Source organism: Oncorhynchus mykiss, chromosome 15, assembly GCF_013265735.2.
Source record: "Oncorhynchus mykiss isolate Arlee chromosome 15, USDA_OmykA_1.1, whole genome shotgun sequence".
Classification (NCBI taxonomy): Eukaryota; Metazoa; Chordata; class Actinopteri; order Salmoniformes; family Salmonidae; genus Oncorhynchus; species Oncorhynchus mykiss.
The window spans coordinates 65,809,383-65,833,069 of NC_048579.1; the positions used below are offsets into that span (position 1 = coordinate 65,809,383).

At 43.3% G+C, this 23,687-nt stretch overlaps 1 protein-coding gene across 4 annotated transcripts in view; it reads left to right on the forward strand.

Moving 5' to 3' along the window:
- The window catches only part of LOC110518394 (voltage-dependent L-type calcium channel subunit alpha-1C), a 561,342-nt gene that overhangs the window by 504,682 nt on the left and 32,973 nt on the right, over positions 1–23,687 (forward strand). For 2 of the 4 annotated variants that reach the window (XM_036944959.1, XM_036944961.1), the window contains exons 18-30: positions 80–173; positions 2,247–2,373; positions 3,159–3,288; positions 4,243–4,302; positions 4,525–4,631; positions 7,711–7,798; positions 8,930–9,037; positions 10,104–10,156; positions 10,321–10,467; positions 10,719–10,920; positions 12,033–12,191; positions 13,597–13,707; positions 22,241–22,324. In XM_036944959.1, the coding sequence (XP_036800854.1) occupies positions 80–173; positions 2,247–2,373; positions 3,159–3,288; positions 4,243–4,302; positions 4,525–4,631; positions 7,711–7,798; positions 8,930–9,037; positions 10,104–10,156; positions 10,321–10,467; positions 10,719–10,920; positions 12,033–12,191; positions 13,597–13,707; positions 22,241–22,324 (1,470 nt within the window). Of the gene's footprint in view, positions 1–79; positions 174–2,246; positions 2,374–3,158; positions 3,289–4,242; positions 4,303–4,524; positions 4,632–7,710; positions 7,799–8,929; positions 9,038–10,103; positions 10,157–10,320; positions 10,468–10,718; positions 10,921–12,032; positions 12,192–13,596; positions 13,708–21,305; positions 21,390–22,240; positions 22,325–23,687 lie in introns of all 4 variants that reach the window. The other 2 variants (XM_036944962.1, XM_036944960.1) reach the window with 2 other exon arrangements.

Sequence of the window (23,687 nt, forward strand, 5' to 3'; positions counted from 1 at the left end):
GTGTTTCCTTTTAAAAGTAGGATCTCTAGTTCTGTCCGTATTGAGTCTGATGTGGCGCTGTGTTACTGTGTTTTGACAGATCAACATTGATGAGTACCAAGTAGATGTGAATGAAGAGAAGAACCCGTATCCAGCTAATGATTTTCCAGGTACCACTGTACCGGTGATAAAAAGTAAGCCGGACCTTTCTAAGGGCTGAACCACACCGGACAACAAGCAGGAGCAGAGAACCACATCACACCAAACCATTAAGAGACTTCCACACTCAAATCAGGACATTCACAACATTACGTTTGTTCTGGTTCTCGCTCTCTCTTTTGTCTGTTGTGCTTTGCCCCTGTTGATGTTAGAATGTTGTGTGAGGGGGTGTATTGATTCTAGAATGTTGTGTGAGGGTGTGTATTGATTCTAGAATGTTGTGTGAGGGGGTGTGTTGATGTTAGAATGTTGTGTGAGTGGGTGTATTGATTCTAGAATGTTGTGTGAGGGGGTGTGTTGATGTTAGAATGTTGTGTGAGGGGGTGTGTTGATGTTAGAATGTTGTGTGTGGGTGTATTGATTCTATAATGTTGTGTGAGGGGGTGTGTTGATGTTAGAATGTTGTGTGAGGGGGTGTGTTGATGTTAGAATGTTTTGTGAGGGGGTGTATTGATATTAGAATGTTGTGTGTGGGTGTATTGATTCTAGAATGTTGTGTGAGGGGGTGTGTTGATGTTAGAATGTTTTGTGAGGGGGTGTTTTGATGTTAGAATGTTGTGTGAGGGGGTGTGTTGATATTAGAATGTTTTGTGAGGGGGTGTATTGATATTAGAATGTTGTGTGTGGGTGTATTGATTCTAGAATGTTGTGTGAGGGGGTGTGTTGATGTTAGAATGTTTTGTGAGGGGGTGTATTGATATTAGAATGTTGTGTGTGGGTGTATTGATTCTAGAATGTTGTGTGTTGATGTTAGAATGTTTTGTGAGGGGGTGTTTTGATGTTAGGATGTTGTGTGAGAGGGTATATTGATGTTAGAATGTTGTGTGAGGGGGTCTATTGATGTTAGAATGTTGTGTGAGGGGGTGTGTTGATGTTAGAATGTTGTGTGAGGGGGTCTATTGATGTTATAATGTTGTGTGTGGGTGTATTGATTCTAGAATGTTGTGTGAGTGGGTGTGTTGATGTTAGAATGTTGTGTGAGGGGGGTGTATTGATGTTAGAATTTTTTACGAGGGGGTGTTGATGTTAGAATGTTGTGTGAGGGGGTGTATTGATGTTAGAATGTTTTGTGAGGGGGTGTATGGGGTGTTGATGTTAGAATGTTGTGTGAGGGGGTGTGTTGATGTTAGAATGTTGTGTGTGGGTGTATTGATTGTAGAATGTTGTGTGAGGGGGTGTGTTGATGTTAGAATGTTGTGTGAGGGGGTGTGTTGATGTTACAATGCTGTGTGAGGGGGTGTGTTGATGTTAGAATGTTTTGTGAGGGGGTGTATTGATATTAGAATGTTGTGTGTGGGTGTATTGATTCTAGAATGTTGTGTGAGGGGGTGTGTTGATGTTAGAATGTTTTGTGAGGGGGTGTTTTGATGTTAGGATGTTGTGTGAGAGGGTATATTGATGTTAGAATGTTGTGTGAGGGGGTCTATTGATGTTAGAATGTTGTGTGAGGGGGTGTGTTGATGTTAGAATGTTGTGTGAGGGGGTCTATTGATGTTATAATGTTGTGTGTGGGTGTATTGATTCTAGAATTTTGTGTGAGTGGGTGTGTTGATGTTAGAATGTTGTGTGAGGGGGGTGTATTGATGTTAGAATTTTTTACGAGGGGGTGTTGATGTTAGAATGTTGTGTGAGGGGGTGTGTTGATGTTAGAATGTTGTGTGTGGGTGTATTGATTGTAGAATGTTGTGTGAGGGGGTGTGTTGATGTTAGAATGTTGTGTGAGGGGGTGTGTTGATGTTACAATGCTGTGTGAGGGGGTGTGTTGATGTTTTGTATGTACTGTTGCCTTACCAATCCAGGTGTCCAGGTTTGTAGATAAATTAAAAAGTAATAATTCATGTCTTTTAACTTTTTTACTGATGAATTGTGGGTAATTGTTATACTATGGGGTAACTACACTAACACACTGAAATAACTATTCCAGGTGAATTTATACACAGCTCATTCAACTATTTCTCAACTTAACTGACCAAGTCCCTCATCTCTAACACTTTCTCTCCCTCCTCTTCCCCTGTCCTCCCTCTTTCTCTCCTGCGTGGCCCTTGTAGGAGAGGATGAGGACCCTGAGATGCCGGTGGGCCCCCGGCCTCGGCCCCTGTCTGATATTCAGCTGAAGGAGAAGGCTATTCCCATGCCTGAGGCCCGGGCTTTCTTCATCTTCAGCAACACCAACAAGTAAGAGACAGCTCACCCACAAATATACTGAGAGAAGCAGGTGGAGTCTATGAGAGGGGTCCCTAAACACACACCCCATCTGTCTGATGTTTGTCTGTCTGATGTCTGTCTGATGTCGGATGTCTGTCTGATGTCTGTCTGATGTCTGTCTGATGTCTGATGTCTGTCTGATATCTGATGTCTGATGTCTGTCTGATGTCTGATGTCTGTCTGATGTCTGTCTGATGTCTGTTGTCTGTCTGATGTCTGATGTCTGTCTGATGTCTGATGTCTGTCTGATGTCTGATGTCTGTTGTCTGTCTGATGTCTGATGTCTGTCTGATGTCTGATGTCTGTCTGATGTCTGTCTGATGTCTGATGTCTGTCTGATGTCTGTCAGATGTCTGATGTCTGTCTGATGTCTGTCTGATGTCTGATGTCTGTCTGATGTCTGATGTCTGTCAGGGGTTAGGGCTCTATCTATAGGGTTACGGCTCTATCTATAGGGATGGGCTCTATCTATAGGGGTAGGGCTCTATCTATAGGATTAGGGCTCTATCTATAGGGTTAGGGCTCTATCTATAGGGTTAGGGCTCTATCTATAGGGTTAGGGCTCTATCTATAGGGTTAGGGCTCTATCTATAGGGTCACTATTTTTTGTCTGTCCCTCCCTCCCTCCGTCCCTACCTACCTCCCCTCCCTCCCTCCCTCCCTCCCTTACTCCCTCCCTCCCTCCCTCCCTCCCTCCCTCCCTCCCTCCCTCCCTCCCTCCCTCCCTCCCTCCCTCCCTCCCTCCCTCTCCCCAGGTTCAGGGTTCTGTGCCATAAGATGGTGAACCACAACATCTTCACCAACCTCATCCTGTTCTTCATTCTACTGAGCAGTATCTCTCTGGCAGCAGAGGACCCTGTCCGGAACGACTCCTTCAGGAACCAGGTGTGTGTTTATGTCTTACACACACACGCACAGGCACACACACACAGAGGCACGGACACAGGCACACACAGAGGCACGGACACAGGCACACACACACACACACACACACACAGAGGCACGGCCACAGGCACACACACACACACACACACACACACAGAGGCACGGACACAGGCACACACACACACAGGCACACACACACACAGGCACACACACACGCACAGGCACACACACACAGAGGCACGGACACATGTACACACACAGGCACACACACACACACACACACACACACAGACACTGTACATGCATGCAAAAACATCCTCACTAACTTCCATACTCTCTCTCTCTTTCTGTCTCTCCCTCTCTCACACACAAACACAAACATTTACTCACACAAACAGCATTTAGAGGTGTGTGTGTGTGTGTGTGTGTGTGTGTGTGTGTGTGTGTGTGTGTGTGTGTGTGTGTGTGTGTGTGTGTGTGTGTGTCTGTGTGTGTGTCTGTGTGTGTGTCTGTGTGTGTGTGTGTGTGTGTGTGTGTGTCTGTGTGTGTGTCTGTGTGTGTGTCTGTGTGTGTGTGTGTGTGTGTGACTACACCATTAGATCTCTGGTTCAATAGACTTCAGCCATCTTTTCCCTCCGCTCGATAACTTGAAGTGGATTAATTAATCTGAATGTCTGGCACTGAACCATTGCATTGTGACTACTTTTCCCACTTAATTACATTCTCTCTATATTATTATAGCTTCTATGTTATACTACAGGTATTCATCCCAAATGGCACCCTATTCCCTATGTAGTGCACTATTTTCAACCACTCCCTGGTCAAAAAGTAGTGCACTGTGTAGGGAATAGTGTGCCATTTGTGACCTATATTGTGATGCTTATGGAAGCCTCTGTGAGATGCACGACCGTGTGATGTATTGTGTTGACCTGCATTGTGATCACTGTTTCTCAGATATTAGGCTATGCAGACCACGTCTTCACTGGGCTCTTCACCATAGAGATCATTCTGAAGGTAACCTTTCATTCCTTGTCTAAGTCATCTCTACGCCACATAATGGACACTGTGCTCTGGAAGGGCTGGTGAAGTGTTGGAAGTGTTTTAAGCGTTTTGGAAAAACATGACACGTTGAACAACAAAGCAGTGAGCAGACCTTCACTTCGTCGTCATCCATCACAATCTTTTGTCTTACGCTTCCTGTGGGGGCTTTTCTCTTCCTGGTTCGTGACCTCGTAGATGACAGCGTACGGGGCGTTCATCCATAAGGGTTCGTTCTGTCGGAACTACTTCAACATTCTGGATCTGGTGGTGGTCAGCGTGTCGCTCATCTCCTCTGGAATACAGTGAGTTGGTCTTCACTGTACCGTCACCACAGTTTCAGGGGTACAAACACACCTAGGAGTTCTCATTGACATTCATTTAGCGTTGCTCTTTTTACTGGGATGGTTACAAAACTACAACAAAAATGTCAAGAACATGTTCTATTGAACACAGACATATTGTTTCTGTCTGGAGTTGACCTCTCTGTCTGTAGTTGACCTCTCTGTCTGTAGTTAACCTCTCTGTCTGTAGTTAACCTCTCTGTCTGTAGTTAACCTCTCTGTCTGTAGTTAACCTCTCTGTCTGTAGTTAACCTCTCTGTCTGTAGTTAACCTCTCTGTCTGTAGTTAACCTCTCTGTCTGTAGTTAACCTCTCTGTCTGTAGTTAACCTCTCTGTCTGTAGTTAACCTCTCTGTCTGTAGTTAACCGCTCTGTCTGTAGTTAACCTCTCTGTCTGTAGTTAACCTCTCTGTCTGTAGTTAACCGCTCTGTCTGTAGTTAACCTCTCTGTCTGTAGTTAACCTCTCTGTCTGTAGTTAACCTCTCTGTCTGTAGTTAACCTCTCTGTCTGTAGTTAACCGCTCTGTCTGTAGTTAACCTCTCTGTCTGTAGTTAACCGCTCTGTCTGTAGTTAACCTCTCTGTCTGTAGTTAACCTCTCTGTCTGTAGTTAATCTCTCTGTCTGTAGTTAATATATGGTTTAGTAGTTGACCTCTCTGTCTGTAGTTAACCTCTCTGTCTGTAGTTAATATATGGTTTAGTAGTTGACCTCTGTCTGTAGTTGACCTCTCTGTTTGTAGTTGACCTCTCTGTCTGTAGTGGATGTTTGGTTTAGTAGTTGACCTCTGTCTGTAGTTGACCTCTCTGTTTGTAGTTGACCTCTCTGTTTGTAGTTGACCTCTCTGTCTGTAGTTGATATATGGTTTAGTAGTTGACCTCTCTGTTTGTAGTTGACCTCTCTGTCTGTAGTTGATATATGGTTTAGTAGTTGACCTCTCTGTTTGTAGTTGACCCCTCTGTCTGTAGTTGATATATGGTTTAGTAGTTGACCTCTCTGTCTGTAGTTGACCTCTCTGTTTGTAGTTGACCTCTCTGTTTGTAGTTGATGTATGGTTTAGTAGTTGACCTCTCTGTTTGTAGTTGACCTCTCTGTCTGTAGTTGATGTATGGTTTACTAGTTGACCTCTTTGTCTGTAGTGAATGTATGGTTTAGTAGTTGACCTCTCTGTTTGTAGTTGACCTCTCTGTCTGTAGTTGATATATGGTTTAGTAGTTGACCTCTCTGTCTGTAGTTGATATATGGTTTAGTAGTTGACCTCTCTGTTTGTAGTTGACCTCTCTGGCTGTAGTTGATGTATGGTTTAGTAGTTGACCTCTCTGTTTGTAGTTGACCTCTTTGTCTGTAGTGAATGTATGGTTTAGTAGTTGACCTCTCTGTTTGTAGTTGACCTCTTTGTCTGTAGTGGATGTATGGTTTCGTAGTTGACCTCTCTGTTTGTAGTTGACCTCTTTGTCTGTAGTGGATGTATGGTTTCGTAGTTGACCTCTCTGTTTGTAGTTGACCTCTCTGTCTGTAGTGAATGTATGGTTTAGTAGTTGACCTCTCTGTTTGTAGTTGATATATGGTTTAGTAGTTGACCTCTCTCTCTGTTTGTAGTTGACCTCTCTGTCTGTAGTGAATGTATGGTTTAGTAGTTGACCTCTCTGTCTGTAGTGAATGTATGGTTTACTAGTTGACCTCTCTGTCTGTAGTTGATGTATGGTTTACTAGTTGACCTCTCTGTCTGTAGTTGACCTCTCTGTTTGTAGTTGATGTATGATTTAGTAGTTGACCTCTCTCTCTGTTTGTAGTTGACCTCTCTGTCTGTAGTGGATGTATGGTTTAGTAGTTGACCTCTCTGTCTGTAGTTGATGTATGGTTTACTAGTTGACCTCTCTGTTTGTAGTTGACCTCTCTGTCTGTAGTGAATGTATGGTTTACTAGTTGACCTCTCTGTCTGTAGTTGATGTATGGTTTACTAGTTGACCTCTCTGTCTGTAGTTGACCTCTCTGTTTGTAGTTGATGTATGATTTAGTAGTTGACCTCTCTCTCTGTTTGTAGTTGACCTCTCTGTCTGTAGTGGATGTATGGTTTAGTAGTTGACCTCTCTGTCTGTAGTTGATGTATGGTTTACTAGTTGACCTCTCTGTCTGTAGTTGACCTCTCTGTTTGTAGTTGATGTATGATTTAGTAGTTGACCTCTCTCTCTGTTTGTAGTTGACCTCTCTGTCTGTAGTGAATGTATGGTTTAGTAGTTGACCTCTCTGTCTGTAGTGAATGTATGGTTTAGTAGTTGACCTCTCTGTCTGTAGTTGATGTATGGTTTACTAGTTGACCTCTCTGTCTGTAGTGAATGTATGGTTTAGTAGTTGACCTCTCTGTCTGTAGTTGATGTATGGTTTACTAGTTGACCTCTCTGTCTGTAGTTGATGTATGGTTTAGTAGTTGACCTCTCTGTCTGTAGTTGATGTATGGTTTACTAGTTGACCTCTCTGTCTGTAGTTGATGTATGGTTTAGTCGTTGACCTCTCTGTCTGTAGTGAATGTATGGTTTAGTAGTTGACCTCTCTGTCTGTAGTTGATGTATGGTTTACTAGTTGACCTCTCTGTCTGTAGTGAATGTATGGTTTAGTAGTTGACCTCTCTGTCTGTAGTTGATGTATGGTTTAGTAGTTGACCTCTCTGTCTGTAGTTGATGTATGGTTTACTAGTTGACCTCTCTGTCTGTAGTTGATGTATGGTTTACTAGTTGACCTCTCTGTCTGTAGTTGACCTCTCTGTTTGTAGTTGATGTATGATTTAGTAGTTGACCTCTCTCTCTGTTTGTAGTTGACCTCTCTGTCTGTAGTGAATGTATGGTTTAGTAGTTGACCTCTCTGTCTGTAGTGGATGTATGGTTTAGTAGTTGACCTCTCTGTCTGTAGTTGATGTATGGTTTACTAGTTGACCTCTCTGTCTGTAGTTGATGTATGGTTTACTAGTTGACCTCTCTGTCTGTAGTTGATGTATGGTTTACTAGTTGACCTCTCTCGATAACCTGGTCTTAATCTGTGTGTTCAGGTCCAGTGCCATCAACGTGGTGAAGATCCTTCGTGTTCTCAGAGTGCTTCGGCCCCTGAGGGCTATCAACAGGGCCAAGGGCCTCAAAGTGAGTCTCACTGTCATCTCCTCTCTTCACCTCTCCTCTCTTCTCTCCTCCTCTCTTCTCCTCTCCTTTCCTTTCCTCTCCTCTCTTCTCTTCTCCTCTCTTCTCTCCTCCTCTCTTCTCCTCTCCTTTCCTTTCCTCTCCTCTCTTCTCTTCTCCTCTCTTCTCTCCTCCTCTCTTCTCCTCTCTTGTCTTCTCTTCTCCTCTCTTCTCCTCTCCTCTCTTCTCCTCTCTTCTCCTCTCCACTGATTCCCTCTCTTCTCCTCTCTTCTCTCCTCCTCTCTTCTCCTCTCCTTTCCTCTCTTCTCTCCTCCTCTCTTCTCCTCTCCTTTCCTCTCTTCTCTTCTCATTTCCTTTCCTCTCCTCTCCTCTCCTCTTCTCTCCTCTCCTCTCCTCTCCTCTCCTCTCCTCTCTTCTCTTCTCTTCTCTTCTCCTCTCCTCTCTTCTCTCCTCCTCTCTTCTCCTCTCTTCTCTTCTCTCCTCCTCTCTTCATCTCTCTTGTCTTCTCCTCTCTTCTCCTCTCCTCTGATTCCCTCTCTTCTCCTCTCCTCTCCTCTCTTCTCCTCTCTTGTCTTCTCTTCTCCTCTCTTCTCCTCTCCTCTCCTCTCCTCTCCTCTCCTCTCCTCTCCTCTCCTCTCCTCTCCTCTCCTGGGAGCCATCAACAGGGCCAATGGCCTCAAAGTGAATCTCACCACCCCTCTCCACCTAGCTGGCTGTTGTCTTTAACAGCAACAGGGAAGTGATTCACCAGTGAACCCTGTAGCTTTTCCACCATGACTTACCTGAAGTGTTCTCTTTCTTCCTGTGAAACATGTCCAGAGCTTCTAGCTTCAACCCAGTCCAGACCAAGTGATAATAGTCTACCAACTGATTCTATGATAACCTCATGAGCCCTGTGTCTGTCTCTCTCTCTCTCTCTCTCTCCTTCTCTATCTCTCTCTCTCTCTCTCTCTCTCTCTCTCTCTCTCTCACTCACTCTCCCCCTCTCTCGCTCTCCCTCTCTCGCTCTCCCTGTGTCTCTCTCTCCCTCTCTCGCTCTCCCTCTGTCTCTCTCTCTCCCCCTCTCTCTCTCTCTCTCTCTCTCTCTCTCTCTCTCTCTCTCACTCCCTCTCTCCCTCCTCTCTCTCTCCTCAGCATGTGGTCCAGTGTGTGTTCGTGGCCATCCGAACCATTGGAAACATCGTGATCGTCACCTCTCTGCTGCAGTTCATGTTCGCCTGCATCGGAGTACAACTCTTCAAGGTAAAGAGAGGGACCGAGGAGAGATAGAGCAGGATGAAGTGAAGAGAGAGGGCGAAGAGAGGGACGGAGGAGAGAGAGAGCAGGATGAAGTGAAGAGAGGGACCGAGGAGAGATAGAGCAGGATGAAGTGAAGAGAGAGGGCGAAGAGAGGGACGGAGGAGAGAGAGAGCAGGATGAAGTGAAGAGAGAGGGCGAAGAGAGGGACAGAGGAGAGGGACGGAGGAGAGATAGAGCAGGACGAAGTGAAGAGAGAGGGCGAAGAGAGGGACGGAGGAGAGATAGAGCAGGATGAAGTGAAGAGAGAGGGCGAAGAGAGGGACCGAGGAGAGATAGAGCAGGATGAAGTGAAGAGAGAGAGTGAAGAGAGGGACAGAGGAGAGGTAGAGCAGGATGAAGTGAAGGGAGAGGGCAAAGAGAGGGACGGAGGAGAGGTAGAGCAGGATGAAGTGAAGAGAGAGGGCAAAGAGAGGGACGGAGGAGAGGTAGAGCAGGATGAAGTGAAGAGAGAGGGCGAAGAGAAGGACGGAGGAGAGAGAGAGCAGGATGAAGTGAAGAGAGGGACAGAGGAGAGATAGAGCAGGATGAAGTGAAGAGAGAGGGCGAAGAGAGGGACAGAGGAGAGATAGAGCAGGATGAAGTGAAGAGAGAGGGCGAAGAGAGGGACAGAGGAGAGATAGAGCAGGATGAAGTGAAGAGAGAGGGCGAAGAGAGGGACGGAGGAGAGAGAGAGCAGGATGAAGTGAAGAGAGAGGGCGAAGAGAGGGACGGAGGAGAGAGAGAGCAGGATGAAGTGAAGAGAGAGGCCGAAGAGAGGGACAGAGGAGAGATAAAGCAGGACGAAGTGAAGAGAGAGGGCGAAGAGAGGGACCGAGGAGAGATAGAGCAGGATGAATTGAAGAGAGAGGGTGAAGAGAGGGACAGAGGAGAGGTAGAGCAGGATGAAGTGAAGAAAGAGGGTGAAGAGAGGGACAGAGGAAGAGGGAACTGAACGTAGCTGATGTAGTGGTGATGAGAATATAGTGGATATGTTTTACCAAGATGAACATGTCTGTTGTTCTCTTCTCAGGGGAAGTTTTTCTACTGCTCAGACAGCTCCAAGTCTACAGAGCCTGAATGCAGGTGAGTTTATCACCTCGTCTCCCATCTCAGTCGGACCTGGCTCATATCACATCTGGACAGTCATTTCAGGTGGATGTGGGCTCCATTTGGGCCATAATGAGTTTCCTGGCTGGGTAAGGAGTGAGCTGTGGGTGTCTAGGTGTTACCTATGTTCTCCCTCCCAGGGGTTCATACATCATGTATAAGGACGGGGATGTGGGGAAGCCAGAGAGGTCCATGCGTGTCTGGGAGAACAGTGACTTCAACTTTGACGACGTGCTCCAGGGGATGATGGCTCTGTTCGCTGTCTCCACCTTCGAAGGATGGCCAGCGTGAGTCCAGCATCACAGTAGCAGAGTGACCACACACACACACACACACACACACACACACACACACACACACACACACACACACACAGAAATAACTCAAATGCTCATGCCCTTTGGGTCCCCAGGACCAGGGTTAAGAAACTGAGAGACACCATTCCAAAAATGTAAACATGGAACACACACACACACACACACGTTAAAGTATAGGGCTTTAGTGTCTAGGTTTTGAACGGTGTATCCATCCTCTCCAGACTCCTGTACCGGGCCATAGACTCCCATTCAGAGGACCTGGGCCCTGTCTACAACTACAGAGTGGTCGTGTCCATCTTCTTCATCATCTACATCATCATCATCGCCTTCTTCATGATGAACATCTTCGTCGGTTTCGTCATTGTCACCTTTCAGGAGCAGGGAGAGCAGGAGTACAAGAACTGTGAGCTGGACAAGAACCAGGTGAGAGGTTAGGGGTAATCAGAACCCAGGTGAGAGGTTAGGGGTCATCAGAACCGAGGTGAGAGGTTAGGGGACATCAGAACCCAAGGTGAGAGATTAGGGGTTATCAGAACCCTGGTGAGAGGTTATGGGTAATCAGAACCCTGGTGAGAGGTTAGGGGACATCAGAACCCAGGTGAGAGGTTAGGGGTCATCAGAACCCAGGTGAGAGGTTAGGGGACATCAGAACCCAGGTGAGAGGTTAGGGGACATCAGAACCCAGGTGAGAGGTTAGGGGTAATCAGAACCCTGGTGAGAGGTTAGGGGTAATCAGAACCCTGGTGAGAGGTTAGGGGTCATCAGAACCCAGGTGAGACATTAGGGGTAATCAGAACCCTGGTGAGAGGTTAGGGGTCATCAGAACCCAGGTGAGATGTTAGGCGTCATCAGAACCCAGGTGAGAGGTTAGGGGTAATCAGAACCCTGGTGAGAGGTTAGGGGTCATCAGAACCCAGGTGAGACATTAGGGGTAATCAGAACCCTGGTGAGAGGTTAGGGGTCATCAGAACCCAGGTGAGATGTTAGGCGTCATCAGAACCCAGGTGAGAGGTTAGGGGTAATCAGAACCCAGGTGAGAGGTTAGGGGTCATCAGAACCCAGGTGAGATGTTAGGGGTAATTAGAACCCAGTTGAGAGGTTAGGGGTCATCAGAACCAGGTGAGAGATTAGAGGTCTTCAAGGTCGCAGGTCAAACAGGTGAGAGGTCAAGAGGGGTCACCATAGGGTCACTTAGGAGGGGGCCGGGGCCATACTGAAAGGACAAGTTGTATCAGTGGATGGTAAATGGTAAATGGTATATTACCGCTATGAACTGACATTTACACATCAATACTACGTCCACCGATGTGTTACTGGAAACGTCTGTTGATTAAACACATGTTTCATATGGTGTGTGTGTGTGTGTGTGTGTGTGTGTGTGTGTGTGTGTGTGTGTGTGTGTCTGTGTGTGTGTGTGTGTGTCTGTGTGTGTGTGTGTGTGTGTGTGTGTGTGTGTGTGTGTGTGTGTGTGTGTGTGTGTGTGTGTGTGTGTGTGTGTGCGCGTGTGCGCGTGCGCCCGTGTGTGTGTGGTACAGCGTCAGTGTGTGGAATATGCCCTGAAGGCCCGTCCTCTACGTCGGTACATCCCTAAGAACCAGTACCAGTACAAGGTGTGGTACGTGGTCAACTCCACCTACTTTGAGTACCTGATGTTTACTCTCATCCTGCTGAACACCATCTGTCTGGCCATGCAGGTAAGAGTGTGTGTGCGCGCTTGTGAGTGTGCGCGTGTGTGTGTGTGTGTGTGTGTGTGTGTGCGAAAGACATTGGCATCCGAACATGACTTAAATCATCCATCTTGGTCAGGTAAAACGTTGAATTAGTCCATCTTTATAACCTCAGCCCAATACGGTAGCATCAATCCATTTATACATCTCCTACCCTAAACACAGTGAACCACATAGTGCCCTGGACACTAGAGGTGCATTATGGGGAGGATAGTCTATCTATATCAGTTAAAAGACATGCTAGTACCTCAGGTATTGGTTCCTAGATGTTAGAAAGAGTTGTTGTGGAGGATAGTCTATCTATATCAGTTAAAAGACATGCTAGTACCTCAGGTATTGTTGTTGTTGTTGATTTTTAAAGGATTTACCTCTATTTTGCAGCGTCAGTATTTCTGTTGTTGCTCGTTGCTTCTACTGTAGCCTGAGGTGGGTGTGTTCACCACGTGATTACATAGAATAGCCTGAGGTGGGTGTGTTCACCACGTGGTTACATAGAATAGCCTGAGGTGGGTGTGTTCACCACGTGGTTACATAGAATAGCCTGAGGTGGGTGTGTTCACCACGTGATTACATAGAATAGTCTGAGGTGGGTGTGTTCACCACGTGGTTACATAGAATAGCCTGAGGTGGGTGTGTTCACCACGTGGTTACATAGAATAGCCTGAGGTGGGCGTGTCCACCACGTGATTACATAGAATAGCCTGAGGTGGGCGTGTCCACCACGTGATTACATAGAATAGCCTGAGGTGGGCGTGTCCACCACGTGAATACATAGAATAGCCTGAGGTGGGCGTGTCCACCACGTGATTACATAGAATAGCCTGAGGTGGGTGTGTTCACCACGTGATTACATAGAATAGCCTGAGGTGGGCGTGTTCACCACGTGATTACATAGAATAGCCTGAGGTGGGTGTGTTCACCACGCGATTACATAGAATAGCCTGAGGTGGGTGTGTTCACCACATGATTACATAGAATAGCCTGAGGTGGGCGTGTCCACCACGTGATTACATAGAATAGCCTGAGGTGGGCGTGTCCACCACGTGATTACATAGAATAGCCTGAGGTGGGCGTGTCCACCACGTGATTACATATAATAGCCTGAGGTGGGTGTGTTCACCACGCGATTACATAGAATAGCCTGAGGTGGGTGTGTTCACCACATGATTACATAGAATAGCCTGAGGTGGGTGTGTTCACCACGTGATTACATAGAATAGCCTGAGGTGGGCGTGTTCACCACGCGATTACATAGAATAGCCTGAGGTGGGTGTGTTCACCACATGATTACATAGAATAGCCTGAGGTGGGTGTGTCCACCACGTGGTTACATAGAATAGCAGATCGGGGATTAAGTGTCTGTGTGTTGCAGCATCACGGCCAGACCCACTCCTTCAACGATGCTATGAACATCCTCAACATGCTCTTCACCGGCCTCTTCACTGTGGAGATGATCCTTAAACTCATCGCCTTCAAACCACGGGTATGTCTCTCCCTCTCTCCACCTCTCTTTCCACATCTCTCTCCACCTCTCTCCACCTCCTCTCTCTCCACCTTTTTCCACCTCTCTCCACCTCTCTCTCCACCTCTCTCTTCACCACTCCCTCCCTCTCTCTCTTCACCTCTCTCTCCCACTCTCTCTACCCCTCTCTCTTCCCCTCTCTCCTCTCCCTCCCTCTCTCCCTCTCTCACTTCCCCTCTCTCTTCACCTCTCTCGGCTCTCTTTCCCCCTCTCTCTTCCCCTCTATCCTCTCCCTCTCCCCCTCCCTCTCCCCCTCCCTCTCTCCCCCTCTCTCTTCCCCTCTCCCTCCCTCTCTCCCTCTCTCCCTCTCTCTCTTCACCTCTCACTTCACCTCTCTCTCCTCTCTTTCACCCTCTCTCTCCCCTCTCTCCTCTCTCTCCCTCTTTCCCTCCCTCTCTCCCTCTCTCTCTTCACCTCTCACTTCACATCTCCCTCTCTCCCTGCCTCTCTCTCTCTCTCCCGCTCTCTCCCTCTCTCCCTCTCTCCTTCTCTCTTCACCTCTCTTTCCCACTCTCTCCCCTCTCAGGAGTCTATCGCTCCAAAACACTTCTCTCTGTCCCAGAGAGGATTCTTATCATTACTAAATTAGTTTTAGCCTATCAGTGGAAATCAGTATCACCTGTAATTTGGATATGAATGTAATCAAGTTAATCAAGTCTGTCATTACATAATTTATATGTTATCAGTTGGCCTATAAACTATGCCTTTTATGATCTGATTTCCACAAATTAAAAATAATCTAAAAGATTAGAAAACAAAAGATGCATCAATGATTTGGTTCAGTGTCTGATGTTGTGTAGGTTTTTATTTGTTGTTTTGCATGTTGCTCGGTAACCTGGTGAGTTTATTAGTCCAATCAAAATGCCCCCTGCTGCTTCAGCTGTCCGCTTACGTTGTTGAAACAACAACAGATGGGTTCTTCTGTAGAACAGATACAATGTCTGCATCCCAAACAGCATCCTATTCCCTATACAGTGCACTACTTTAGACCAGAGCCCTATTCCCTATATAGTGCACTACTTTAGACCAGAGCCCTATTCCCTGTATAGTGCACTACTTTAGACCAGAGCCCTATTCCCTATACAGTGCACTACTTTAGACCAGAGCCCTATTCCCTATATAGTGCACTACTTTAGACCAGAGCCCTATTCCCTATATAGTGCACTACTTTAGACCAGAGCCCTATTCCCTATATAGTGCACTACTTTAGACCAGAGCCCTATTCCCTATATAGTGCACTACTTTAGACCAGAGCCCTATTCCCTGTATAGTGCACTACTTTAGACCAGAGCCCTATTCCCTATACAGTGCACTACTTTAGACCAGAGCCCTATTCCCTATATAGTGCACTACTTTAGACCAGAGCCCTATTCCCTATATAGTGCACTACTTTAGACCAGAGCCCTATTCCCTATATAGTGCACTACTTTAGACCAGAGCCCTATTCCCTATATAGTGCACTACTTTAGACCAGAGCCCTATTCCCTATGTAGTGCACTACTTTAGACCAGAGCCCTATAAGCCCTGGTGAAAAGTAGTGCACTTTAAAGGGGATAGCATGCCATTTGGAACACTGTCAGAGTAAATACATGGATGGACAGAACAAACCGCCCTCTCATCAGGTTACTAAGCAACGCCTTCATGTTTATTATAGATTGCCCAGCTGACTGCTGTGAAGCTACAGTGAGATATCTGATGCTGCTTATTGTGGTGCTGATCTCTTTGCGTGTCTACGAGGAGATCGTTTTATTCCTGCTTTCTATGATAAACTGGGATAAACCATTGATGCAAATCACTCTTGGTCATAAAGGAGACTAAAGATCTTTTAGTTGTCAGTCAACAGAAACCTAGTTTCTCATATAATTCATCTCACATTGTGAAGGTTTTGTGTTCTTGTCTTGGCAGGGTAGAAGTACATCGATGTAAACAACCGGTTGTTTAAGTTTCGCTGCAGTCTAAGACACTGCATCTCAGTGCAAGAGGCAGTGGTTCAAATCCAGGCTGTATCACATCCGGCCGTGATTGGGAGTCCCAATCGGCGCACAATTGGCCCAGATTTGGCCGGGCTAGGCTGTCATTGTTAATAAGAATTTGTTTTTAACTGACTTGCCTGGTTAAATAAATGTTAAATATATATATATACTGTATATAGATAATAAACTGAGTCCTAATTGGTTAGCCTTGGTGAGCCCTGATTGGTTAGCCTTGGTGTGTCCTGATTGGTTAGCCTTGTTGAGTTCTGATTGGTTAGCCTTGGTGAGTTCTGATTGGTTAGCCTTGGTCTGAAAACCCTGAACGTGTCCTATCTATGGACACGTCCCACCTCTCTGAAAGACACGCAGAGAACGTTGCATCGTGTGGTTGTGTCACTTTCTAACTCGTGTTACTGACCTTCTCTTTCAACAGACAGGACCATCATCATATTAATCAGTACCCTTTTTCTCTAGGTGCAGAGGACACATTTAGCCTCGTCCTGTTCTAACCAGCTCTCTCATCAGCTGCTGTGTACAACACCGACACTGGCTCATAACACACATCCCTTCATTGCAGTCGGGTCAAAGGGAAACATACTGAAGGATTTTTACCACGGTGTCTTTCTCATTTCTGTATATTGTATGATTGTAAACTACTTCTTTTTAGGAAAGTGTTAGATTTTTGGTAGTATTGCTGGTATTTTGAAGAGTTCTGTCATCTGGATTCATCTGGATTCCTCTCTCACCATGCTAGACCCTCCAACTCTCCCAGGTCACATCTAGCAACATGCATCTCTCCCCTCAGTGTGTTCAGTCCTCCATGCTAGACCCTCCAACTCTCCCAGGTCACATCTAGCAACATGCATCCACTCCCCTAAGTGTGTTCAGTCCCTCCATGCTAGACCCTCCAACTCTCCCAGGTCACATCTAGCAACATGCATCTCTCCCCTCAGTGTGTTCAGTCCCTCCATGCTAGACCCTCCAACTCTCCCAGGTCACATCTAGCAACATGCATCTCTCCCCTCAGTGTGTTCAGTCCCTCCATGCTAGACCCTCCAACTCTCCCAGGTCACATCTAGCAACATGCATCTCTCCCCTCAGTGTGTTCAGTCCCTCCATGCTAGACCCTCCAACTCTCCCAGGTCACATCTAGCAACATGCATCTCTCCCCTCAGTGTGTTCAGTCCTCCATGCTAGACCCTCCAACTCTCCCAGGTCACATCTAGCAACATGCATCTCTCCCCTCAGTGTGTTCAGTCCCTCCATGCTAGACCCTCCAACTCTCCCAGGTCACATCTAGCAACATGCATCTCTCCCCTCAGTGTGTTCAGTCCCTCCATGCTAGACCCTCCAACTCTCCCAGGTCACATCTAGCAACATGCATCTCTCCCCTCAGTGTGTTCAGTCCTCCATGCTAGACCCTCCAACTCTCCCAGGTCACATCTAGCAACATGCATCTCTCCCCTCAGTGTGTTCAGTCCCTCCATGCTAGACCCTCCAACTCTCCCAGGTCACACCTAGCAACATGCATCTCTCCCCTCAGTGTGTTCAGTCCCTCCATGCTAGACCCTCCAACTCTCCCAGGTCACACCTAGCAACATGCATCCCCTCCCCTCAGTGTGTTCAGTCCCTCCATGCTAGACCCTCCAACTCTCCCAGGTCACATCTAGCAACATGCATCTCTCCCCTCAGTGTGTTCAGTCCCTCCATGCTAGACCCTCCAACTCTCCCAGGTCACATCTAGCAACATGCATCCCCTCCCCTCAGTGTGTTCAGTCCCTCCATGCTAGACCCTCCAACTCTCCCAGGTCACATCTAGCAACATGCATCTCTCCCCTCAGTGTGTTCAGTCCCTCCATGCTAGACCCTCCAACTCTCCCAGGTCACATCTAGCAACATGCATCCCCTCCCCTCAGTGTGTTCAGTCCCTCCATGCTAGACCCTCCAACTCTCCCAGGTCACATCTAGCAACATGCATCTCTCCCCTCAGTGTGTTCAGTCCCTCCATGCTAGACCCTCCAACTCTCCCAGGTCACATCTAGCAACATGCATCTCTCCCCTCAGTGTGTTCAGTCCCTCCATGCTAGACCCTCCAACTCTCCCAGGTCACATCTAGCAACATGCATCCCCTCCCCTCAGTGTGTTCAGTCCCTCCATGCTAGACCCTCCAACTCTCCCAGGTCACATCTAGCAACATGCATCTCTCCCCTCAGTGTGTTCAGTCCCTCCATGCTAGACCCTCCAACTCTCCCAGGTCACATCTAGCAACATGCATCCCCTCCCCTCAGTGTGTTCAGTCCCTCCATGCTAGACCCTCCAACTCTCCCAGGTCACATCTAGCAACATGCATCTCTCCCCTCAGTGTGTTCAGTCCCTCCATGCTAGACCCTCCAACTCTCCCAGGTCACATCTAGCAACATGCATCCCCTCCCCTCAGTGTGTTCAGTCCCTCCATGCTAGACCCTCCAACTCTCCCAGGTCACACCTAGCAACATGCATCCCTCCCCTCAGTGTGTTCAGTCCCTCCCCATTCATCCCACTAAGGCTACTGCATTAACCCTCGTTATACCACAGTTAAATTAGGTTACCTATTCCTCTGCCACTGACCCACTGACTGATTCAGTGGGGACGGTCTCACTGGTTAAAACATCATACCGTGTTAGAATATAATAATCCCTAGTGATAATAATAATATATAATGCCTAGTGATAATAATATAATAATAAAATATAATCCCTAGTGATAATAACAATAATAATAATATATAATGCTTAGTGATAATAATAATATAATAATAAAATATAATCCCTAGTGATAATAATAATGTAATAATAATATATAATGCCTAGTGTTAATAATAATATATAATCCCTAGTGATAATAATAATATATAATACCTAGTGATAATAATAATATATAATCCCTAGTGATAATAATAATATAATAATAAAATATAATCCCTAGTGATAATAATAATATATAATGCCTAGTGTTAATAATAATATATAATCCCTAGTGATAATAATAATATATAATGCCTAGTGTTAATAATAATATATAATCCCTAGTGATAATAATAATATATAATCCCTAGTGATAATAATAATATATAATGCCTAGTGATAATAATAATATATAATGCCTAGTGATAATAATAATATATAATACCTAGTGATAATAATAATATATAATCCCTAGTGATAATAATAATATAATAATAAAATATAATCCCTAGTGATAATAATAATGTAATAATAATATATAATGCCTAGTGTTAATAATAATATATAATCCCTAGTGATAATAATAATATATAATACCTAGTGATAATAATAATATTTAATCCCTAGTGTTGATAATAATATATAATCCCTAGTGTTGATAATAATATATAATCCCTAGTGATAATAATAATATATAATGCCTAGTGATGATAATAATATAATATATAATCCCTAGTGTTGATAATAATATATAATCCCTAGTGATAATAATAATATATAATGCCTAGTGATAATAATAATATTTAATCCCTAGTGTTAATAATAATATATAATCCCTAGTGATAATAATAATATAATATATAATCCCTAGTGATAATAATAATATAATATATAATCCCTAGTGATAATAATAATATAATATATAATCTCTAGTGTTAATAATAATATATAATCCCTAGTGATAATAATAATATATAATGCCTAGTGATAATAATAATATAATATATAATCCCTAGTGATAATAATAATATAATATATAATCTCTAGTGTTAATAATAATATATAATCCCTAGTGATAATAATAATATAATATATAATGCCTAGTGATAATAATAATATAATATATAATCCCTAGTGTTAATAATAATATATAATCCCTAGTGATAATAATAATATAATATATAATGCCTAGTGTTGATAATAATATATAATCCCTAGTGATAATAATAATATAATATATAATCCCTAGTGTTGATAATAATATATAATGCCTAGTGATAATAATAATATAATATATAATGCCTAGTGATAATAATAATATAATATATAATCCCTAGTGATAATAATAATATATAATCCCTAGTGATAATAATAATATATAATGCCTAGTGATAATAATAATATAATATATAATCCCTAGTGTTGATAATAATATATAATGCCTAGTGATAATAATAATATAATATATAATCCCTAGTGTTGATAATAATATATAATGCCTAGTAATAATAATAATATAATATATAATGCCTAGTGATAATAATAATATAATATATAATCCCTAGTGATAATAATAATATATAATCCCTAGTGTTAATAATAATATAATATAATAATATATAATCCCTACTGTTGATAATAATATATAATGCCTAGTAATAATAATAATATAATATATAATCCCTAGTGTTAATAATAATATATAATCCCTAGTGTTAATATTAATATAATAATAATAATATATAATCCCTAGTGTTAATATTAATATATAATCCCTAGTGTTAATAATAATATATAATCCCTACTGTTGATAATAATATATAATGCCTAGTAATAATAATAATATAATATATAATCCCTAGTGTTAATAATAATATATAATCCCTAGTGATAATAATAATATAATAATAATAATATATAATCCCTAGTGTTAATATTAATATATAATCCCTAGTGTTAATAATAATATATAATCCCTACTGTTGATAATAATATATAATGCCTAGTAATAATAATAATATAATATATAATCCCTAGTGTTAATAATAATATATAATCCCTAGTGTTAATATTAATATAATAATAATAATATATAATCCCTAGTGTTAATATTAATATATAATCCCTAGTGTTAATAATAATATATAATCCCTAGTGTTAATATTAATATAATAATAATAATATATAATCCCTAGTGTTAATATTAATATATAATCCCTAGTGTTAATAATAATAATAAAATCCCTACTGTTATTAATAATGTAATAATAATATATTGGATAAGTCAATGTTGCTCTATCACTCTGCTACGCTACTGTACATAGAACACCACCCTTCATTATGACCTCATTTCCTTTTCACACAGAAGGAAGTAAAAGAGCCAGAATTTTTTTCCGATAATCTTCTGGCTTGATATAGAATCACATGAATATAATTGACTGAATAGTGCTTACCTTTAACATGCCATGTTATCAACCCCTGTAAGCTTTTATTCTGCGCCCTGTTTACAGAAAGATGAGCTTCGGTAGTAGTCGGTTACACGCTAACAAGTTGTGGCGTTGACTTAACTGTACTGTAGGCTACAGCAAGCAAGGAGCAGAACGTGACATGAACATTCACTTTTAATATTCACAATAATACATTCACAATAATATTTCATCATTTAATACCAGTGGTGCATTCTGTTGCTCTATTGGCTTTAAAGATCTAAGAAGATAGTTTCAGAAGAGATGAGCCACCCCCCAAACACATTGTTGGAAGAGTTTAAGGGCTGAAAAGGAAGGCTTTTCCCTATAATAATGCCTGTCTAACTTGCCTCTCTTACCCCCCCTCCTCCTCTTGCACCTCCGCCCATCCTGTGTAGGGTTACTTTAGTGATCCTTGGAATGTTTTTGACTTCCTCATCGTAATTGGCAGCATAATAGACGTCATTCTGAGTGAGATCAACGTAAGTACATCGCCACCCCTCTCTCTCCACTCGCTCTGTCCCTCTCTCTCTCTCTCTCTCTTTTCTCTTTCCTTCTCTTTCTTTGTGACAATCTTGTCTTCTATAGCACCATTCTCTGGTGTGGTTTCTTTCCCCAAAGTCCACCCTCCTCCCTTCCTCTCCCCTCTTCCTTCCTCCATCATTCATTTCAAGATGGCCGCTCTCATTCAGGGTTTCCAAGGCATCGCGTGATGAAAAAAAGGTGCTTCCTCGTTCTTCACAGTACACAGAACAACAGTTGAGCATTCTAGAGTACCGAAAGAGTTCTAGAGTACTGAAAGAGTTCTAGAGTACTGAAGGAGTTCTAGAGTACTGAAGGAGTTCTAGAGTACTGAACGGGTTCTATTCGTTAGGCCTCAGAAGAGAGACCTGGCTCTAAAGCAGGACTGTGACATGTCCTAGGGTTTTCACTTTGACTAACAAGACACACTAACTAACCAAAGAAACTCAACTATTCTTTTATTTAAATGGATTGTTTTGGTTGTGATTTTGTTATTGTTGTTGTTTATTGATGTTGTTGTTTTCCCCACATGGACAAGCATGACTGGTCGCCGCTTTCTCCTCTCCATCATCTTGGATTTCGCTCCTTTTATTTCCTCCCGTTTTTCAAACTTCAACTGTCATTTAGTTTTCAACCAATGTCCTTCCTCCCTCTCTACCTTCCGCTGATCACAGAAGTTCATATATAACTGTTTTCTTTCTGATCTTTCCCTCTTCTCCTTTTGTTGCTTCCTTTCTTTCCATTTTCTTTTCTTTCTTTGTTTGTTTGTTTGTTTGTTTGTTTGTTTGTTTGTTTCTTCCACCCAACGCAGCATTATTTTGTTGATGCATGGAACACATTTGATGCCTTGATAGTTGTGGGTAGCGTTGTTGACATAGCGATCACTGAGGTTAACGTAAGTAGCCCACCTTTCAGTCTGCCTGCCTACCTCTCACTCTCACCTCTGAGCATCAATACAATGTAGACTGTTGCATTGTCTCAGCACTTGTTTTGGGTTTGTTTTTTCTGTACATTTCTTTCAATGTATCTTCTCATCACAATTGGGGACATGTGAAGTCCCCAAGGCATGACTGACACTGTATAGCATGATTGGGATAAAAAAAAGGGTGATATATTCAGGCCTGAAGAAAAGTCATTGTAAACAATTTGTTTACATAAAGCCTTTAGCTTGTATGCAAAACTCTGCATGTAGATGTGCATTTGTTCATGAATATTTACTGGTGAGTGATGTCACCTTTCATGAGAAATTCTTGGCCTTGTTCATAATGTAAAAAAAAAGGTGACTGGAATATAAACAGAAATGTATCTCCTATATTTAGTCTCTATTGAGGGGCTCCCGAGTGGCGCAAGCGGTCTAAGGCACTGCATCTCAGTGCAAGAGGTGTCACTACAGTCCCTGGTTCGTATCCAGGCTGAATCACATCTGGTCGTGATTGGGAGTCCCCATAGGGCGGTGCTCAATTGGCCCAGTGTCGTCCGAGTATGGCCGGTGTAGGCCGTCGTTGTAAATAAGAATTTGTTCTTAACTGACTTGCCTAGTTAAATTTTAAAAATGCATTTTGTCCCTCTAGTGAATCTAGACATGTATTTTGAGACTTCCCATGATGAGACATGAGACCCATTGAATGAGTATTTACACTCTTAAAGGCAAATGTGAAAATGTTGCTTCTTCATATTCATCGTCTCCAGCGCCACCCCAACATCAAACAGTGTGTTTCTATGATAAGTAGTAAAAAAAATAATAAACGATAGAGGAAGATAGGCGTTTCCAATGACCTCATCAACCAATTAGTAATGCCTCCTGATAATTGGCTAAAATCACATGATGCACACCGATGATGTCATTGGAAACATTTATCTTCCTCTTATCTTTTTTTTACAATGAAACGTAGAAACGCACCGTTTTCACCCATGTTGATGTCGGGGTGGTGCTGGAGAGGATGAATATGAAGTAGAAAAATGTTAAACATTTCCTTTAACACCAAGCTCACAGGTGAATCCTACAGTAACTCAGTACCTTTTATACCTGAGTCTATTGCATTAAATGGACCTCGTAGCTTATCTGGTCGATTGCTCGATCCTATAGCGGCTCGATACAGTCTGTAACTGTGTCAAATGACATTTGGATCGGATCCCCATAGTTGATCTGGGCTTATCTGTCTATTGTGTCTGCCGGTCAGTTCATAAACCTGTCATCTCTCTGGGACAGCATAGCGGAATAGCCAGCTTTCCTTTCACAAGTCATGAAAGACACTTCA